The following is a 21,127-nucleotide window of genomic DNA, read 5'->3' as shown; positions in this document are numbered from 1 at the left end:
TCATAACACTTAGGGTTCTGGGGGTTGGGGGTTAGAGGGGGAGCAACCAGCTCGACCCCTCTGTCTCTCCCGTCCTCCTGTTTTAACTGCACTACATCCATTACTTGGAGTAGGGAAGGGGGGGGGGTGGGTGCAATCTGTTTTAGGCTGTGGCCGCTCTCTGTCCCCCTCCCGCCTGCCTCACCTATCATTTGTTTTTGATGCAACACAACATCCACTTTTTTGGGCCAGGCAGGGAGAGGAGGGGTTGGTGGACCCCCACTTGACCCGTTCTTCCCCAGTTTTAATGCACCACATTACACTTAGCGGCACTTATCACTGTGTAGGGATAATGTAGCCTGTCTGGGAACAAGTTGCAGAATAACAGGGGTGGGGGGTGGGGGGTGGGGGTGGGGGGTTGTTGGTATAGGGTTAGTCGCGGGCATAGGCTTGGTGCGGCTGTGGGGGTTGGGCCTCGCTGGTATTGACTTTGTGGGGGGCGGGTGGCGCCAGCAGCTTCCGAGGTGCGGTTGGGCTCCAGGAGCTGTGGGTGGGGGTCTGGCGCGGGCCTGGGGTGCGGGTGGGCCAGGCTGTCTCCTGTACCCCTTGGTGGGCTGCAGTGCATGATCCTTTGGTCTGTTACTCGCTGGGGACCTCGGCATGGCGGGCTCCCTGTGGGGTGCTGTCCTGTGCAGGTTGCTGGGTGGGGCTCTCCTGTTTCTTGGACAGTGGTCTCAAAGGCCTCTCATGGCCTCGGATTTTCTGGGGGACAGGCCATGACCTCCATCCCACCGCTACATGCCCACATCTCGCCCCACCTGGCCTGGCTGTGGTTCGTGGCCTCCCCTCTGGGGAGGGGTCTGGTCCTGGGGGAGCTGGCTCTTGGGTGGCTTGGGGCCTCCGGCCTGCCGCGGGGGGCGTGGGGGTGGCTGGGTGCTGAGGGTGGGGGTGGCTTGGGGCCAGGCGGACGGGTGGTCGGGGAGGGTGGGTGCTATCTGCAGGGGGGGCCGCTGCTCTGGGCCCTGGGTGCTGTCTTTTGTATCGGTGGGGAGGCAGGTCTGTGCCCCCTTGAGTCCTGGGGTTGTCCCTGGGCCTGGCGGTTTGGGGACTGTGTGGGGGGGCCAAGGTGCCCTGGTGGCCCGGGGAGTGCCCGTGGCTGTGTTTTACTTACTTGGGTATTTAGTGACCACCTCACACGCATGCAGATACTCAAGCTTCTGTAGAGATTAACTAAAAGACATGATAGATCCCGTCAGAGCATGCTGAGTTGGGTACTCTTACACATCGTCTCACATCCTGTGATGCATGCCACTTCATCTCCTATCCACGTAGGCCCACACTCCCCACACTATCAAGACCCCACATTTCTGGTGTCCCTGGTTTCGTACAGCCTTTACTTCCTGTATTTACCTGAATTAGCCCAGCACTGCTATCTTACATCAACAATAGTAGAAGTTTGTCCTCCCTTCCGCTTGTCTTGTCTCGTCCTGTCTGTCATTATTTCCCCTTCTTTCACACTGTGGTGTGGCACAGCCCTCCCCTTCATGGTAAATGGTAAATGGACTTGAGCTTATATAGCGCTTTTCTAGTCATGGACTACTCAAAGCTGCTTTACACCACAGGTCACGCTTACTCATCCACACCCATTCGCGCCCACATTCACAAACTGATGGATCCAATGTTTTCTATGATAGCTATCCATCAGTATGTCTAACACAGTCACGCCCTTTCATACCCATTCACACACCACTGACGCAGCAGTGGGAGCAACTTGGGGTTAAGTGTCTTGCCCAAGGACACATCGCCATGTGGTTGGCTTGAACCTGCAACCTTGAACCGATCACCGACCAAGCGCATTCTCCAACTGCGCCACCGACACCCCCCCTTCAGCTCACATCAGGGGTTAAATAAAGTTTAATAAAGTTCATTCTAAATAAAGTTTAGAATGATGGAGTAGCCCCCTTCAGCTCACATCAGGGGTTAAATAAAGTTTAATAAAGTTCATTCTAAATAAAGTTTAGAATGATGGAGTAGCCCTAAGGGAGGGCTGGTGATGATCACTATAGCAGTTATTGATCATATTCACATCTCTCTGACTGCTAGAAAAAAAATGCATTGGTCTTTACAACGCTGTCATATGACACAGTGCTCAGCAGAAAAGATAATGCAGACAAGGGGAAAAAGAAAAAAAAAAAGAAAGAAACCTGGCAATTTTTTTTTTTTTTTAACAATTTACACAAACTATTACCCACCCAACTACTTTCTATACCACTTATCCTGTTTAGGGAAGCGGGTGGCTGGAGCCTATCCCAGCTATCATTGTGTGACTATTTGCCAGTCAATAACAGGGCTGACACACTCAGACAGACAGACAACCATTCTCACACACTCACACCTAGGACAAATGTAGAATCACCAATTCACTTGATGGGCGTGATTTGGACTGTGGGGGGAAGCCGGAGGTCCAATGCATGCACTGGGGGAACATGGACACTCGACACAGAAACGGCCACCATGTCAGGACCGGGATTGGCACTGGTATTATCACACAGTATAACGCTGACTGAGAGGTAATTCAGAGCATTAAATCTTGTGAGCACACAAGAGCACGGTCACATGATCAGGTACTTCACAAAAACATGCATCCACACAATTCAAAATTAACACCAGTGAAAAACCTTGTAGCACAGAAATACTTCCAAAATGTAACTCAAGTACCTCTGTGGTACAAGGTTTTTCTGGTCATGTGACTGTGGCAACATGTATTCAAGATACTAATTTTTCAACACATACTGTTTTGTGTCCACATTAAGGGCCGATCCCGATCTAACCCTTAATACCGTGGCTAACCAAAATGACTAAGTTTAAACGCTTTTACAATGAAAAAAAAATTAGATTTATATTTTGGAAAAAAGTTTTATGAGAAAACAACAAATTTACAAATGAAAAAACATTTTGAAAAACACTTTTTCTAGTCCTGAAACAAATCAACAAATGACCCAATGTGAATGGAAAGGGAATGTACTAAATGCTGACACTACATAGTATATGACCATGCGTACTCAGATTAGCTTACCGTACATGTGGTAAGCCAAAGTTATAGAATTCAGGAGCTACATAATATAGCTTCTGAGTACTGTAACATTAGTCTCATTTTGTTTTTCTTATAGCCTAGCTGTCTCATTGATGCTGTGCATCATGGTAGTGAAGTCTGTTTGCTGTGTTTGTGTCGCTGTAATCTGACATCAATTTATTATCACTTTGAAAAAATGTGTTCATGTTGGAACAGAAGGAACACTCGCTCCTGACTCCGACAGCCAGAAAGAGACTAGGGACGTTGACATAACGGAGATCAAGTGGCGTTTTGTGTCTAAGAGATGTTTTTTTACCCCTTCCCTTGGTCCTCTGTTTTAATGGGAAGGGGTAGATGAAGGGGTAAGGCGTAGGGGAAAGGGAAAGAATGACAATTGATTGACCTACAAGATGAAAAGGACCGATTCTTTTCATCTTGTATATGCTTCCTCTCGGCACTATATTGAGGAAACACTCCATAAACTTTCACTGCTATACAGATGACACTCAGCTTTACTTGTCAATGAAGCCTGAAGAAACCAACCACTTATCTAAACTTGAAGCATGCCTCAAAGACGTAAGGTCCTGGATGAGCAGAAACTTTTTACTGCTGAACTCAGAGAAGACTGAAGTCATTGTTCTTGGACCTAAACATCTCAGAGAAGCTTTCTTGAACAACATCGCCGCCTCTGACGACATCAGCTTGGCTTCCAGCACCACTGTCAGGAACCTGGGAGTTCTTTTGGATCAGGACCTGTCCTTTAACTCTCACGTCCAACAGGTCTCAAGGACGGCATTTTTTCATCTTCGCAATATCAAGAGAATTAGACACATCTTGTCTCGGAGCGATGCTGAGAAACTGGTCCATGCTTTCGTTTCTTCTAGGCTGGACTACTGTAACTCTCTTTTATCGGGCTGTCCTAATAAGTCTATTAGGACTCTTCAGCTGGTTCAGAATGCTGCCGCTCGGGTACTGACTTGGACTGGGAGGAGAGAGCACATCTCTCCAGTGTTAGCGTCTCTACACTGGTTACCTATAAAATCTAGGATAGAGTTTAAAATTCTTCTTTTGACTTACAAAGCACTTAATGGCATCGGGCCATCGTATCTTAAAGACTTAATCGTTCCGTATAATCCGTCTAGGTCTTTGCGTTCTCAACATGCTGGTCTGCTCGTTGTACCTAGGGTCTCTAAAAGTAGTATGGGAGGTCGAGCCTTTAGTTATCAGGCTCCTCTTCTTTGGAATAACTTACCGGTTGAGGTCCGGGGAGCAGACACGGTCTCTACCTTTAAGAGTAGACTTAAAACTTTCCTTTTTGATAAAGCTTACAGTTGGAGCTGGATCAGATCTGAACCAGCTCTTAGTTATGCTGCTATAGGTTTAGACTGCTGGGGGGAACTGACACACAGGGCTCCTGTTTCCCTCTTTTTCTGTCAGTCTAACTTCTAGTCTTAATGTCCTGTTATAGTTACTGACCATACACCTCTCTGGGAGGCTCTGAGTTTGTCTTGTAGGTTCCTGGGGATCGGTGAAGTAGACGGCCTGCTGCTGTGCTCCTGTCGGACACCAGCTGCTACGGCTTTGGATTTGGCCTGCTGGTTTCTCCTTAACTGTCGCCACAGCGCCAAACTTCAGACTGCGTCTGTTTCTCTCTCTCTCCCTTTCTGTGTGTGTGTGTGTGTCTGTCTCTATGTGTGTGTCTGTGTGCGTGTGTGTGTATCCCTATTCCCCCCCCCCCCCCCATTCTTTCTCCCACTCTCTCTCCTCTATCTGTCTCTCTCTAACCCCAACACAATAGAGACAGTTGTCTGTCTAACATGAGTCTAGTTCTGTCCGAGGTTTCTGCCTGTTAAAGGGAAGTTTTTCCTTGCCTTTGTAACTTGCTAAATGCTGCAAAGTCCTGTACTCATGGTGGATTAAGATAAGATAAGACTCCTTATCTTGTCTTGATGTTGGGTTTCTGCTAATAAAATTTTATTAACATTTACGGGTCTAGACCTGTAAATGTTTTTGTAAAGTGTCTTGAAATAACATTTGTTATGATTTGGCGCTATATAAATAAAGATTGATTGATTGATTGAAATAGCTGTGAAACCTACATGGTACCAACTACTCTACACAACACACACACAGAGACTCTTGGGGGTGGGCCAAGTGGTTTATGTTGGGCATGTTTTAGCTTTTCTTTTTAACTGCATTAGGATCACAAACATCCACACACTACAGAGCGGGGGAGGTGGGGTAGGGGGCTCTTCTCACACCCCTGTTTCTACGGTGCCCCCTGGGGCACGGGGTAAAAGGGGATCGGCTGCCTTGGGTTCTGGGCGAGTGGCACAGCGGGGGTCCTGCAGCACCCCAGGGGATGCCCATGGCTTTATATTTACTTATTTACTTATTTATTTATTTACTTAATCCTTTTTTTAAAATTATTTTTATTTTTTTATTTTTGGTGAGTGAGGAGGAAAAGGAGGGTTATTTCACCACCTGAGTGGCTGGAGGCTCCGAGTGTGTTGTGATATGGTGCTGCCGTGTTGTGATATTGTTGTGTGGTCGTCTTGTGGTGCTGTGGTGTCGTTGTGCTGTTGTGTCAACGTATGGGTATGGATGGACAGAATGTTTATGTGCGGGTGTCAGGGTCCACGGTGGAGGGCTGGTGAGCTGGGGTACAGATGAGAGGGGGATAGGGGTGAGTTGGGCCAGGGGGTTGTGTACGGGGGACACTGGGTTTTTGGCGAGAGGACTTCTGTGGTCTCCGGTGTCTGGCCGGGTGCGCTGGGGGCTGGCACCGACTCGTGATGGGTAGTGGCCTGGGCTGGGTCCGTCCTCCCTCTCCAGGCGTCGGTGGCGCAGTTGGAGAATGCGCTTGGCCGGTGATCGGAAGGTTGCAGGTTCAAGCCCAGCTCTGGGCGACACATGGCGATGTGTCCTTGGGCAAGACACTTAACCCCTAGTTGCTCCCACTGCTGCGTCAGTGGTGAGTGAATGGGTATGAAAGGGCGTGTCTGTGATAGATGTACTGATGGATAGCAGTCATAGTAAAGATTGGATCCATCAGTGTGTGAATGTGAGTGCGAATGGGTGTGGATGGGTAAGTGTGACCTGTGGTGTACAGCAGCTTTGAGTGGTCCATGACTAGAAAAGCGCTATATAAGCTCAAGTCCATTTACCATTCATCTCTCCACAGGTGCTTCTTGTGATTATGATGTCAAAGACCTCAGGTCTGTAGCTGGTTGTTTATTTCTCCTGTCTGTAGTCATTTGTTCAGTTGTTGTGGTTGCTCTCTACTGTTGTTTTGTTGTCTCTCTCTCCCCCTCTGTCTAGTCTCTTCTCTACACTCTTTCCCTTTATCACTGTTTCTTTCCTGATATCACCTTGTTCTGGTTAAGCAGTAATCTTCAAACTTGGCAATATACGGGAGGGAAACTATATGGATACATGTATGCGTATGTTTATATATATATGTGCATATATATGTATGTGTGTGTGTATGTATATATATGTGTGTGTATTTATGTATAAAATATATATCAAAAAACACTAATAAAGAGTACAATTTTCACACTCAAGGGGAGCCTTATACACTAACGGCTCCCTTTGTAAAAGCAAATGTGTTCTGCACAATACGGCAGCCAGACCATAATTCTGTTGTCGTGACGCTGAACAGGACAAGGGGAAAAAAAAAAAAAAAAAGAAATAGCTGTGAAAAGCTGTGTAGATTTCACTCACGTGACCATTTTTTGTTTTGTGAAACTCCTCCTGATGTCTGTCCTTCATCATGCTGTCCACCACACCACTACGCTGCCATACATCAAACAGGGTCTTCCCGTGCTGGTACCCCACCTCCTGCAGCCACAGTGAAGAAGAGAAAGAGTGACATTCAAATCCTTTGTAGAGATGAGGTCAACGGCATGAAGAGAAAACGAGCTACCGCACAGCGATCTCATCAAATTTTCCAAACTCCAGAGTGCCGTAGTGGTCGATGGGGGGCCGGATGTACTCGCAGTATTCGCTGTCTTTGACCACTTCTAACTGACGCACACAGCAGACGTAAGCAAGCCGGGTTTGGATCTCTGCCATGTTCAGGACCTGGGCAAAAGATCAGTTCACGTGGCTGTTATTAGTATTAAGTATCTATGGGTTTTATGGTTCTCTTCTAGATCAGTGTATAATCAGTTCAGCAGGATTGATGAAAAAGACATTGTCATTTTTCCCTTCTATATTGTTCACCCAGTTTTTGCTCAGTGCCATGAGGTGAAAGCTCACCTTGACTCTCTCCGCCAGAGGATTGAAGCGCTTCCATAGCAGCCACCAGCCGTTCAGAGAGTCCCCATAGTTCGTCAGGTTGGTTTCATCTCGACTTCCAACATCAATAGCGATCACTACTTTCGCCCCCATGGAGCGAGCCACATCAGCTGTGAATTAAAAAGAGGAAACATCTGTTCCAGGTCTTAGGTTTAACTCTTTATGCCCAGTGTGTGGGTGTCGCTGTGAGCGCTGTGAAGTGAAACTTGCAGTACTATTGTCTGTCTTACTTTAAAAGGAGAAAAGGTCCTCAGGTTTAAGACCTTTCTTTATGTGGAAGGTCAGATTTTCTTAAGAAGAAGAAAAAAAGAGCAGCTTGATAGATACTACAGCACAGAAAGTGTGAAGCCCAGGTTTTGCAGAGTGCATAGAGCACAGCAGTGTGATAAGGCACCAGGTTTAGTTCCTTTGTTTGGAAGGTAAACTTGTAGTATCAAATCAAATCAAATAAAAACTTGATTTATTTTGGACTTTTCAAACATATTAAAATGCATCTTAAAGTGTTTTACACAAATACATAAAATAACGAAAAAGAAAACAATAAAAAATGAAAGCCGTCCCTCCCAACCCCCCAAATATAAACCTAAGGACCCCTGCCCCACACACACACGTGCACACACGTGCACACACGTGCACACACCCAAACTCACACCGACAAACACAGTAAATAGACTGGTAACATGGCATGGCACTGAGGATCCAGATGCGGAGAAGCCACCCATAGGTGGCCATCCACACAGAGAGACACCGTAGGTCGCAGCCACAGAGACCACCCCCCACAGCCCGGACAGACCAGGGCAGACTCGACACGTAGTGCAGAGCCTCCTCCAGTCCCCCAGGTCTGAGGGATCTCCAGGACGGCACCCCCATGGGCAGACCAGACACAACTCCCAGTGTAGAGGGCCCCCATGAGGAAACAATGGAGCTAAAAACTAAAAGATTAAGACAGGCAGTATTGATGAAATGTCTGGAAATGTGAGGGTTTGGGTAGCGTAAAAGTAATAATATGCACAAGACTTAAAATACTATAAATAAAAATAAAATCAAATAAAAATCATTGTAGGCATGGGAATAGTGACATAGGAGAAATATGATAGAAAAAGAAATCAGTTAAAAGCCAAATTAAAAAGGTGAGTCTTAGGATGCCTTTTAAAAATATCAACATTCTCTGCGGTCCCGAGGGAGGCTGTTCCTGATAAGGGCCACAACGGCTCAAGACAGCCTCACTGTGGGTTTTTGTTTTAACTCGCTGTATGGTTAAAAGGCCTGTGCCAGAGGCCCTCAGGGACCGCCAGGGTTGATATGGTAAAAGCAGGTCAGATAGATAAGATGGTCCCAGACCATTAAGACATTTAAAAACTAATACGAGAACCTTAAAATCAATCCTGGAACAGACAGGGAGCCAATGCAGCGATTTAAGACTGGTGTAATGTGCCCCCACTCTCTGGTCCTCGTCAGCACGTGTGCAGCTGAGTTTTGTAACATTTGGAGGGTATAAACACTCTTTTGGGAAGACCAGAGAGCAGGGCATCACAATAATCCAATCTACAGGAGATAAAAGCATGCAACTATCTTTGTTATGTTTTTTATGTGTGAAACAAAAGTAAGCTCAGAATCAAAAGTAACGCCCAGGTTCTTTACATATTGTGAGGGTTTAAATCTTGTAGTTTTTGAAAAAGTTTCTCTCTCTGGCCTTCGGGACCAATGACTAAAACCTCTGTTTTGTCCTGGTTGAGCAGTAGGAAGTTGGCTACCATCCATGACTTGATGTCTAAAATCCAGTTAAAAAGGGCATCAGTAGGCCCTGAGCCATCAGGAGACACGGCAATGTACAGCTGTGTGTCATAAGCGTGGCTATGGAAGCTGATGCCATGTCTCCTGATGACATCCCCCAGGAGAAGCATGTAGAGATTAAAGAGAACTGGACCTAAAATTGACCCTCGAGGCACCCCACACCTAGTTTTATGTGTTTTGGAGGAACATGTATCCATACTTACAAAGAAACATCGGTCTGTGAGATAAGAGTGAAACCAGTTAAAAACAGTACCAGAGACCCACCAGGTTTCTCAGTCTAGTCCATAAAATGTGGGGATCTACTGTATTAAAAGCAGAACTTAAATCCAGTAGTACCAAGACTGTGAGTTTTTGTGAGTCTGCGTTACGCCTGAAGTCATTTAAAATCTTTTAAAGGGCTGTCTTGGTATTGTGATTTATTCTAAAACCAGACTGATATTTCTCTAGAATATTGTTTGTATTTAAAAAATCAATGAATTGGTTAAAACACAGTTTTTCAAGATCTTACTTAAAAATGGTAAGTTGGATACAGGACAGTAGTTATTAAAAATGTCGAGGTCTAAATTGCTCATCTTCAGAAGGGGCCTCACTACCGCCTTTTTAAAGGCGGTGGTGGACGGTGCTCCACTGGAAGCGCCACCAGGAGCCCTCTTCTGACATGGGACAACAACTTCAGTCCAAGGAGTCCTGTTGCTCGGAGTAGTGCAGGAGGACCGCTGACAGGTGGAGGAGGAAAGCTCCCAGAGGACGGTGTCCGCCAGTGTAGCAGCAGCGCCATGTTGTTGTAGCTCCAGTGAGGTCTCCAGCCAGCCAGACAATGTCAGGAGCCGAGTTTTGAAAGTGGCCAGCAGTGAGTCCTTCCGCCTCAGCTCATCGGACAGCCGTCCAATATCATCCAGAAGATGGGCAATCTTTTTCGAAGCCTTAGTTAGCTGCTTTCCAACCTCTGCAGGCAAGGAAGTGCCCATAGTGATGGCATCCATGATTACCATGTAGCCCCGTCACTTAACAGCGAAAGATCTAAAAGCCCAATGACTAAAACCTTTTTTCCAGTAAAAGCAAAAGTTAAAACTGACCGTTTGCTCAGAGCACAACATATAAAAACATTCAAAACCTGTTAAAAAAAAAGAGGGTTCATGATCAACAGTGAGAAACACTGCTGGGGGAATCAGGAGTGTATGGACACAATTTTCAATAGACGGTTATGGAAATGTCAGAGGGAGTTTGAATGAATGGGTGGATATGGCCGAGGAGAAATATTACAATAAGAACAAGTGGACATGATGGACAGTCAGGGCTGGCCTGGGGAGGGATGGTTCTGAACTCCACAGCTACCTGCAGTGATTTCTTCACAGTCGTGTTTTTTTCTGGCTTTCTTTGGCAGCTCAACTGTAAGGGGTGTTAAATAAATAATGATCGTTTTCAGTTGCTACAATTATCAATAGCTGATCAGGCATACGCCGTGATTGGCCTGGGTACGCATGTTTCCTAAATCACACCAAAATGTCACCATAAGCTCGTTTTGACACCCAAATCTGCCCCAATTCAAAACTGATAAATGAGGGCCCTAGTGTTTCTCACCAGGTAGGTTGTTGATGTATCCTCCATCCATGAGCAGGTGTCCATCTTTAGGATCGCAGAGAGGCGGCAGGTAGCCAGACAGTGACATGCTGGCTCGTACGTACCGCCACAAAGAGCCTGGTGGAGAAAGGGGAGGGTAAATGAGTTAGTTTAAACAACAAAATGCATTAGTTAGCATCTGAATAACTATAACCACTGAGAAATAAATGACTGAGAGTGAAACGTATTGAGTAACTCTCCAAATGTGCAAAAAGTTTTTACAGAACATCAAACACTGCACTATGTTTGGTCAGTTGATGGTACAGTTTCTATTCCAACAGAGCTTCAAACTACATCATAAAGGTTGATTTTTGTTTAATCAGGGTCAACTGTTCCACAGAAAGCTGATTTTGGGACTGTGAAGCTCTCTTCGTCTTCTTTTACCCACTTCCGCTCCACAAAAACAAAACCTAACCCTGAACCTCTCAGCCTTCTGACCACAGAACCTTTAAACTTGTGACTACAAACTTGAGTGGAAACAAATTCTGTATTAAACAGAAAACAAGAAGCCATAAAACCAGAGAGGAGTTGCTTCTACCGTCAGTGTGAACCCTCATGGAGGAAGCTGTGATGTCAGTAGTAATGTTGAAGTATGGCAGCCACAGGTCCTGAAAAAGAGAAGAGTTCAAACAAAAAAAAAGCATTACAGAGTCAAACACATGCTCAGGGTGACAGTAGGCTCCTATTACAGAGCAAGAAGAGACTGGGAGAAGTCCTGCTTCTCCCAGGGCTCAAAACTTTCTGATATGTGCAACATTTCTACTTGATTCTGCTGATGCTCTGTACGTGATGGCTTCAGCCACGTTTGCACTCTTTGAATGTGGTTTATCACTGTACTCTGAGGTTTGTGACTATTTGTACTCCTTCACTCAGCTCTGTGAGCTCTATGCTATGTCTGTCTGGCCTTCTCTTGTACTCGCAGGTACACTCACTGGCTGACTCCAATTTACATGGCTCCTCTTGGCTTGGTTCCTGACTGAACTGATGACCTTTTTGCCTAGCACCCTAGGTACATCGTTCCTTTGCCAGTTCCTTGTTTCAGGACTGGAATGGGAATAAAAAGCTATGCGGCCCCTTCTGCATGGAATGCTCTCCTAAATGATCTTTTCTGTCTGAACTCATTTCTCCAGGAGCCTTTCTTCCATGCTAAATGACAGACACCAGACAATGGACCAGTGCCTGTTTGTGATTCACTTTCAGCACTTTGTAATTTACTTGTGCATTCTCCAAATTGTAGTTAAACTCATTTTTGTGATCTATCACTGCACCATACTGTTTATTACGATGTGTGCTGCTGACCTCTTGGCCAGGTCACCCTTGTAAGAGATCAAGATGTTTTTTTTTTGTTTTTTTTTTTGAGTTATTTTTTTGGGGATCTTATTATCTTAATTAGATAGTAGAGAGGACAGTCTATTGTGGAGGAAACAGGGTCAGAGTTGGGAGTGGCATGCAGGAAAGAGGCCACAGGCTGGACTCGAACTCGGGGCATCTGCATGTTTGATTGATTGATTGGTTGATAGATAGATAAGAACTTTATTGATCCCTTGGGGAGGCTCCCTCAGGAAATTCAGATTCTAGCTGCAGATTACACCAAGGGATAGAACAGAACACAGGTACAAGAATAAGATAGATTAAAATGAATTCACACACCAATAAGAATCTCAGAATATGAGGGTAGGCAGATTAAATCTGAGTTAGCAGCAATAGTAAGAGTCTAGTAGCAGCAGTTCTGTCCTTATCTGTCCTTGGTCTTAATATATGTGAACACACAAAAATGTGCAATTTGCAATAGAGAAATGGAAGATGAAAGAAGAAACAGACAAGCTGTAGCTGTACATGAGGTATATATGTTGTTTTATGGCAGGTTAAGTGTTCATCAGTGTGACTGCCTGGGGGAAGAAACTGTTCCTGTGTCTGGACGTCTTGACGCACAGAGCTCTGTAACTCCGGCCAGAAGGGAGCAGTTTAAACAGTTTGTGTCCGGGGTGTGAAGGGTCTATAGAAATGTCACCAGCCCGCTTCCTGGTCCTGGACCGGTATAAGTCCTGGATGGACGGCAGGCTGGCTCCAATGATTTTTCCTGCAGCCCTGACAGTTCTCTGTAGTCTGTGCCTGTCGTGTTTGAAGGCTGAGGAAAACCAAACCGAGATGGAGGAGCACAGGACAGACTGGATGATGGAGGTGTAGAAAATGATGAGCAGGTCCTGGGGCAGGTTGAACTTCTTGAGCTGTCTAAGGCCCCGTTTACACGACGCCGAAAACGGTTGATTCCGCAAACATTTCGTTGCGTTTTGGCCTTCCGTTTAGACGAGACCACGTTGCGTTTTCAGTGAAAACGCAAACTTTTGAAAACGCTCCCCAGAGTGGAAAGATCTGAATCCGCTCCGCCATCCAGCTTCGTGTAAACACAGAGCGGAGCGTCTCAGGGTGAAACGCTGACGTCACCGCATGCGCACTCGCAGTTTCAGGTGAAGGCTCCGCGCTCAGCCACATTTCCAGTTGAGCCAGTAGTTGGCGGTAATGCGCGTCATGGTTGGATTGCCGACCGTCTCACACAACAAAACGGCAGAAAAAGAAAAAACAGAAGAGGAGACTTCTCCTCCTGGAGTCGTATGAACGCGGATCGTTTTCACGCCGTCCTCATGTAAACGCGGGTGGCTTTTGAAAACGCAAAGGAAGAATCGTTGCGGGAGTCTCCGTGTAAACGGGGCCTGAGGAAGTACACTGTCATCTCCACAGTCTTGAGCGGGTTCAGCTCCAGGTGGTTCTGACCACACCCGAGGACCAGCTGTTCCACCTCCTGTCTGTAAGTTTGCTTTTGAGGCCCTCCCTCTCTCCACTCATTACCTGAATTAACTGCACGGGTTTGAACTCATTACCTGTAGACAAGACACCTGTTCACACACACAGTCGGTCAGACTTCAACCTCTCCAAGGACAGCTCCTTGGTCTGTTACAAAGTAACAGAGATAATTATAATACACACACACACACACACATATATATATATATATATATATATATATATATATATATATATATATATATATATATGTGTGTGTGTGTGTGTATAACTTGAGCTCTCATTACAGTCTGTTTTCCACTGAACTCTGGAAGTTATCACAGAAGCAGATCTGCACACTTTTGAATTTTTTTTTTTTATAATTAATCATTTCCTAAAAAAAAAATCAAGCCCTGATGGAGCTCATCTGGCTTTTTTTCTGGCTTTTCTAGTCTTTCTGACCACTTAAAGCACTTTTACACCTTTGATCTCTTTTACCCTTTCACACCACAGTCACACAATAATGGCACTGATGAGAGGGAACCACCTATTTCTTTTTTGGCTAATACATACATATACATCCACTTTCTGCCCTTGGGGGTCCAGTGCCTTGCTCAAGGACACTTAAGAATGTGACTGCAGGAGATAGGATGGAACCCCCAACCTTCTGATTGGGAAATGACCATTGTACCACTGAGCCCCAGTTGCTTTGTATGCCTTCATTTAGAGAAGATGGGACGGAGGGCAGGGCAGGAGACAGGGTGAGAGAGAAAATGAGATTATCTCTCTTAAATACAAATATATCTACACCTATTTTCCACCTGTTAAAACTGTGTTTCTGCCTTTTGGTTATGAATAAGATGAAAAAAAGGAGGTTGTTGGACCTGCACTTCACTTCAAGTCACTTCACACACCTCTCTTCGGTGCAGTCTTGGAGTCACACAGTTTATTTCGGATGTTCAGTATTTCTCTTAAAGATGTTTGCTTGAGGAAGGTCTGGTAGTGAAATGTTGTTGATGATATATTTTTTAAGTTATAAAGTTTGTCACTCACTCCTCTACCTGCCTCATGAGAAAGACAAGCACAGCTCCACTACTGGAACTCTAAGATGTGCTCCATTAAAATGGAGCTGTCACAGCTGAAGTCAACTGATGCTGCATACAGATAGGTCATAACATTCTGTCAAAGGGTTCAGAGCTGATAGTTTAAAAGGTTTTCACCCTGTGAATTCATTGGTAATAACAACAATCTTCTCTTCAGTTAAGTAATCAGTTAAGTAATCCTCTTCTGTCTTACCTCTATCTGTTTCCCCTTGAAGACAGAGCTGATGCTGGAGTTGAAGGAAGCTCCAGAAAACATGGATGTAATAGGGTAGGTCAGATCCAGGATCTTCTTGAAATATGAGGTCATGTCCTGTGGAAAAAGAAGAGTTATGCGGGACAGCAAGGAAATAAAATCTTTACAACCAAAACATTCTCTGGGAACCTCTGGAGATATATCCAAATATCACACTATTTTTCTAATCTTCAGTTCAGTTTAACCTACCATAGCCCACTCTCGAGCCCGAACCCTCATGCGGCTGTTGCTCTTTTCTTCGGCATACAGAGCTCCCATAAAAGAGCCGATGGATGTTCCCCCCACCAAGTCCACAGGGATACCTGCATCGTTCAGCGCCCGCAAGATCCCGACCTGAGAGCAACCCCTGAAAAAGTCAACCCCCCATCAAATAACATCAGGAGTGACACATGACGTCCACTTGTCTTTATTACTGTTTTAACAAACACATATTTTTCTCCTAACAGCGATAGAAAACAGTGCTTTTGTGGAAACCTTGAGATGTGATTGCAGAACATCTCTAGAGCAGAGAAAATATCACTCGATGTGAACTACTTCCTTTAAGCTACTGTCTCTTTAAAGCTCTCTTGCTCCATAAACCCCCTTCTCTGTGATTGGTCAGCCTTCTGGAGGCCTGTCAAGAGCGAAGCTATGGGCAGACCTTGGTGTTGCCACCAGTTGGAAGATTCTTTATGCAATGACCTCATCATTTCAGTAAGTCTGGTGGAGAGCTCCAGCTGTATTTTAGGATGGAGCGTTTTGAGCTCTTCACAGACAGAAAGCTCTCAGTGGCTCTGTTAGCTTTGCTGACAGTGATTCAAAGGGGAAATGGTGTTACTAAAATAAAAATGCATCTTTTTCTGTTTTGATCCTTTGCTTAATGCAAACTGATAGTTTTAAAACAGTCAGAGCCTGGCACAGGTAACAAACACTTCTCCAAGACTTCACTTTCAATCGTTGCGTTTTCTCCTAAGGATCATGTTGCAGCTGTTTCAGCTTTTCTCTCTGAAGCAGGGTGATTATTCTATTGAAGACCTTTTGAAACTTTTGCACACATGCCTCAGTTTGATCTCAAAGTTTTTCAAAGTTGGCCCAGATTTAAAATCAGATGGCATTTTTGGTCACCTGTGTTTATGACACACTAGAAGACAAGAGTCTTGAAGAGGCCCAAACAGCTCTAACCACACAAACACTCAAATCATGGAAGCTAGGAGGAGATCAGATTATAACTGCTGTGGGTCTATCACGCCTGAAATACACCGGAGACTTCTGCAGCGTGACGCTGTTCTTTTGCATCTTGACTGCATTCATCAATTCACACCGGCTGTGTGTTCAGCCCAACAAGCAGTGTGACTGACAGACAGCCGGAGTCACAGACCGAGGAGTTCCTGCTCTTCCCACCCCATTGATCAGTCTCCATTCATGTTGGGCTGTAAAACCTCAAACCTGTTGGCTCCTGGTCTGGCTCTGCTCATTATGTCTGTTTATCATCAGAGTCAAGCTAAATACAAACTGATTCTGACACAGTCTGTTTTTATTTTGTAAGTCACTGGGTGTTTTCAGGTAGTTTCTGGTCACTACGTCCTGTCCCACTCGATCTTCCCTACGCTGAATTTATGCGTCACAGCTTCGCATCCGTCAAAACTAGGATGGCTGGGTACAACCCGCAACATGGCGGACCAGCCACACAGACGTACTGCAACAGACGGATCAAGTGTGAGTTCACACATTGATTCAAATGAAACCTATTTGATCTGTTTGCCGTAATGGAACCACTGCAGTCTACTGCATCCGGTGTATTTTAGCCGTCAGGGTATGCAGTCATAGCTAAGAAGAGTACAGCCCTACCTTGACTGTGCTCCATGTGAAGCCAGAGCAGTGAGAAAGAGGCAGATCATTTAGAGTGGAAACAGTCAGACATCAAATACATACAAGTTGTTCTTCAACTTGTATTAGTAAAATATTTGACTGTACACAATGAAAAATACCAACTTTCTGAAACTGTGCACTTGATTCAGGTCTTGACTGCCGGGTCCAACAAGTCTGGTTTTATTTGTTAGTGTAGAAAACTGAAATACCTGGCACCGCCTCCTCCCAGCACCAGGGCTATGCTGTTTCCAGTCAGAATCCTGGCCAGACGAGAGAAGTCTGAGTGACGATCTGGACACTTTTCAAACACACGTTGGTACAGCTCTCTCTGCAAACAAAAAACACACAGAGAGGGATGAAAGAAAGCCATGATCTAAAGAGAAAAAGACCTGTTTGAGTGGAGGGATACATTATACCAGTTTGGGTAAACTCCTCCTAGAGAAGACTCTGCGGGGACAGGACAGGTGATGGTGTCTGGAGATCCAGCTCCGCATGTTGAGCCACTCAGCCGTCCCTTTAGGAGGCGGGCCGTCCTCTCTGTGCAGCAGCACCAGCTGCTTCTGAGCTCGGACTGAGCTGCTCTCCAACATGCGCTCCAACTAGCCAGAGAAGCTACACTCAGTTCATCAACAACATTTAGCAACAGTGAAGGCTAGCCAACATGCTTTCTAACACGGGGGTAATGGTTTGTTTGTAAATATCAATCCTATTTGGAAAAGCCAACAGGGATAAACTTATTGTAAAAATCTAACCTGTCACAAAAACGTATTTCCCTCTTTTTCACAGATTTTTATGAAAGGAGTAAAATCTTCGAAATCTCCACAAGCTCATTAGAAACTTTATGCAAACTGAGTAAAACTTCTGTTAGAATCTGTTGATACTGACCTCGCCAACAGTTGGCTCTTGCTCGCCAAGTCCCACAATGATGATGCAGTCTGCCTGGCGAATACAGCGCTGCGTCCACGGTGTGAGACTGGAGTCAGACTGGTAGAGGACAATGCGATGGATGTCCTCCTGCTGCCCAAGCCAACTGGACAGACGGTACTCATGGACACTGAGAAAGACGGTACAAAAATCAGTGGAGGCAGGTTCACCGCACAGACTCTTTATATTCACTTTTCTTTGACTCCGTTCTGGTTTTCATCGGGGTCAAGTAAGAATGGAGGGGACTTCCAGTGGTGCTCTACACGGTATGGCAGCTCAGTTGCAGAGCTCCCGCACTAGCCTCAAATATCCCCAAACTCGACAGCCTAGGAGACGCAATAAGTGTAATCTTCGATTCAATAATGAACGGGGACAAATCCAAGAAAGGAGGATACGGCTTAAGAAACAATACAGAGTAAGAGTTAGATAAAAAAGCCTCGCCTACTGAAAACTCGACAAGACAAGATGGCGATGACACCACTAACAAAACTTTGGATTCAATCCCCAAAGTTGTGAGTGAAGCTGTGACAGCAGGGATTGCAGTGCTCCAGACCGAACTATAAAAGAGACTTCTCAGAATTCAGGGTCGTGTTTTTGGCAGGACATTAAAAAACAAATGGACAAATTTACAAAATAAATAAAAACTAAAGGACACACAATGTCAAATCGAAGGAGCAGTGAAATGCATCGCAGAAGTGGAGGGTAACATAGCCGAACGGGAGCGATGGGACATCGGGCTCTAATTTTGTAGACCAGGCGCAAGCACAAGAGCACCTGCCCAGCACTGGCCTTTGCCACACGGACAGGGTGTGACCGTCGCACTTTGCAAGTTTCCTGCAGTGCCAAGAGGGGCGCACTGAAGGCGCAGAGAGGCGCAGAGGAGCACGTCCACGCCTCCCTCCACGCAAATGACAGAGAGGGAGGAGAAAAGCCGTGAGTGGGCGCTGTTTTCACCAATCAAATGAGCGCCTCTCCTCGCCTTTAAATGCCCTGCGGCCGAGGCACAGTGTCTGATTGGTCTGACTGATCCCCGACACCGGAAAGTGTGCAGGAAAGACCCGGTAGCGGAGACGGTCAGAGCTGCTGTCCCTGCAGCAGGAGAATGGACAGCGGGGCACATTGGAGGACACGAAGCACGTCTCCGTGTGGGCCAGCTCCCGGGACAGATGTAATCTGTTCCTTCGTCATTAATAGGAGTACAAAATGAAGAGACAGTTACACAGCTGGCTTATCCATTCAGAATACTTTTGATCCTTTGACACTTTTGATACTTTTGTAGTGCAATAAGCAGTACTGTTTGTAATGCAGACACAAGCTGCAACGCTGTCCTCCTCATCAATTGAAAGGTCTTGCATCTGTGGCATGATGAGGTTCCATTCGTGGCAGCAGCAGCACTCCACCTCTGTCGGCATGACTTCACACTTCTGACAAATGCACCACCATATGAATGTCACCCTCTCTTTCACGGCTCCAGCTGTGGCTCCAGGAACGACATGACTGTGATCGTCTCTCTCTCTACCCGTTCTGACTCCATCTGACGAATTTCAGCATCAGTATATTCAGGTTCATAAAGATATCCCCTTTGCTCTGTGCTAAATGTAATGCCATCTTCATCAGTCTTGTAGTCAGACTGTGATAGTGTCACCAAAAAGGAAAGTTTGATTAAATGAGGGAAGTGTTGTTGTGAATGAAATGAATGAAAGTGCGATTGATGAAATTAAAGGAAGTTTTCAGTACAATGAAAATAAATTCCTGTTAGAGAAAAAATGTAAGATAGGACGGGGTACCTGTTTGTTTCCTGATTTGGTTTATGGTCAAAAAAGAAAAGAAAAGAAAGGACGAAATTATAAAAGGAGGACGTGGCATCAGGGAAGGGGCGGAGAGGAGATCGAGAGGGAAAAAGACAATGAAACAGGCGTGCCGGAGGAAAGGGCCAGGAAAATAGGAAAAGTAATAAACTGACTGGACAAAGATGAAATAATCTTAAAATAAACGTCCCAGAAGTGGTTACTTGAGTGTGCCGCTAAATCCCTACGGATCCCTCGGATTATTGCTTCCTAGGACCAGGAGTGCGCACAGACTGACGGCTTGGTGGTTTAAAGTTGTTCCAGGGGTGGTGAGAACATTTGGTTTTTGCATTTTTTCCTGGTATACCAGTGTTTTTCTGTTGATCAATCATGTTTATTTGGGGGGGTTGGTTTTTTTTCCGGTGTGGATTATTTTCGGGGCTTAAAGTGATTCTCCGGGATGGGACAAGATGGTCCTGTCTGAGTGCAGAGGAAACCGGCAGACGAGCAGGGAGGGGGTCTTTGGTGCATGCGCTCTGGGCTTCTGCTGCACAAAAACACTGCTGTAGGGGTAATTTCTGCCCTAAACCTTGTGATAGGACCCAACTTGTTCCATCCCGGAGTATCACTTTAAGATTTAATGCGGCTTTCGTTTGGAAAATGGACCCACAAACTGCATGAAAGACATTTCAAAAGGACTCGAAAAGGGACAGGCGGGATCATTTTTGTTAGAAGGGAATTTTTACTTTATTTAGAGAGGGAAAAGACTGTGTTTGGGGCTCTGTTTGAGAGAGTATTTAAGTTTGAGTTTTATTTTGCGCTGAGTGTGCAGGAGAGGCATTCTTTGATTTTGATTAAAGGGTAAACTTTTATTTGATTTAAACACCGTCTCGTGAGAGTTCATTGATTTCATTTGTTTAACCTCTATTATTTGGTCTGCTTAAATATGCCTTTTTTGGGAAGAATCTATCAATTTCCTAAAAGTTACCCCCTTGAGTGTTTTAACGCCGACTCGTGAAGGGTCGTGTCATTACAAGACATGTTATCGTTAACTTTTTAAAGTTGTTATGACGGTGATGGTGACACACCAGGCAGCTGGATGCACCGCGCGGCGCAGTGATACGCACCAGAAAGTAGAGCCAAGCAATAACAGAGTCTGACTTTTTTCCGGTTTGCAGTTTTGTGATGCAATGTATCACTCTTTTGAACACAAATTGTTTTGAGAGGAAAAACGCTTTATTTTCGTGAACCCAGCCATGTTGCCGGACTTCTTTAGTCTGAACCAAAACCGCACCAGATCTTGGGTCACAGGACGCTGACAGGGGTAAGTCAGTGCCGATGTACAGAATTATAGATGAGGATGCCATACAGGTTCATGTCAAAAAAACTGAACTATCCCTTTAGCCCTCATGAAGGCAAAATTGCTGCCGAGCGCCAACGCATCAGTAACACAGAGCGGCAAAAGTGCGCCCAACCTTATAAAGTTGATAAGAGAATGATAAAATAAGGAATGATAAAATAAGGTATGCTACTGTGACGTAGAACAGCAGCTTTGTTACAAAACACAGGTGCACAACCAGGTACGTTACACCAGTAACATCTGTTTTACAACACCCTACGGTAACTCTATGGGGACAAACGGCGAAAACAAACAAACACGGTA

The 21,127-nt window shown here is 45.4% G+C and overlaps 1 protein-coding gene across 2 annotated transcripts in view; it reads right to left on the bottom strand.

The window, feature by feature from the left end:
• pnpla7b (patatin-like phospholipase domain containing 7b) overlaps positions 1-21,127 on the bottom strand; it is a 113,236-nt gene that overhangs the window by 6,686 nt on the left and 85,423 nt on the right. For both annotated transcript variants that reach the window (XM_074670864.1, XM_074670865.1), the window contains 10 exons: positions 17,639-17,807; positions 17,170-17,352; positions 16,963-17,081; positions 15,095-15,251; positions 14,846-14,962; positions 11,307-11,376; positions 10,730-10,846; positions 7,316-7,464; positions 6,986-7,138; positions 6,779-6,895 (listed from right to left, as the gene is read on the bottom strand). In XM_074670864.1, coding sequence (XP_074526965.1) covers positions 6,779-6,895; positions 6,986-7,138; positions 7,316-7,464; positions 10,730-10,846; positions 11,307-11,376; positions 14,846-14,962; positions 15,095-15,251; positions 16,963-17,081; positions 17,170-17,352; positions 17,639-17,807 — 1,351 coding nt within the window. The remainder of the gene's footprint in view (positions 1-6,778; positions 6,896-6,985; positions 7,139-7,315; positions 7,465-10,729; positions 10,847-11,306; positions 11,377-14,845; positions 14,963-15,094; positions 15,252-16,962; positions 17,082-17,169; positions 17,353-17,638; positions 17,808-21,127) is intronic.

The sequence above is a fragment of the Halichoeres trimaculatus genome, unplaced genomic scaffold (assembly GCF_033239565.1).
Source record: "Halichoeres trimaculatus isolate MK-OKI-2021-1 unplaced genomic scaffold, fHalTri1.1 fHalTri1_scaffold_5, whole genome shotgun sequence".
Classification (NCBI taxonomy): domain Eukaryota; kingdom Metazoa; phylum Chordata; class Actinopteri; order Labriformes; family Labridae; genus Halichoeres; species Halichoeres trimaculatus.
Note: the sequence above shows the minus strand (reverse complement) of the source record. Positions and strands in the feature narration are given on the sequence as shown.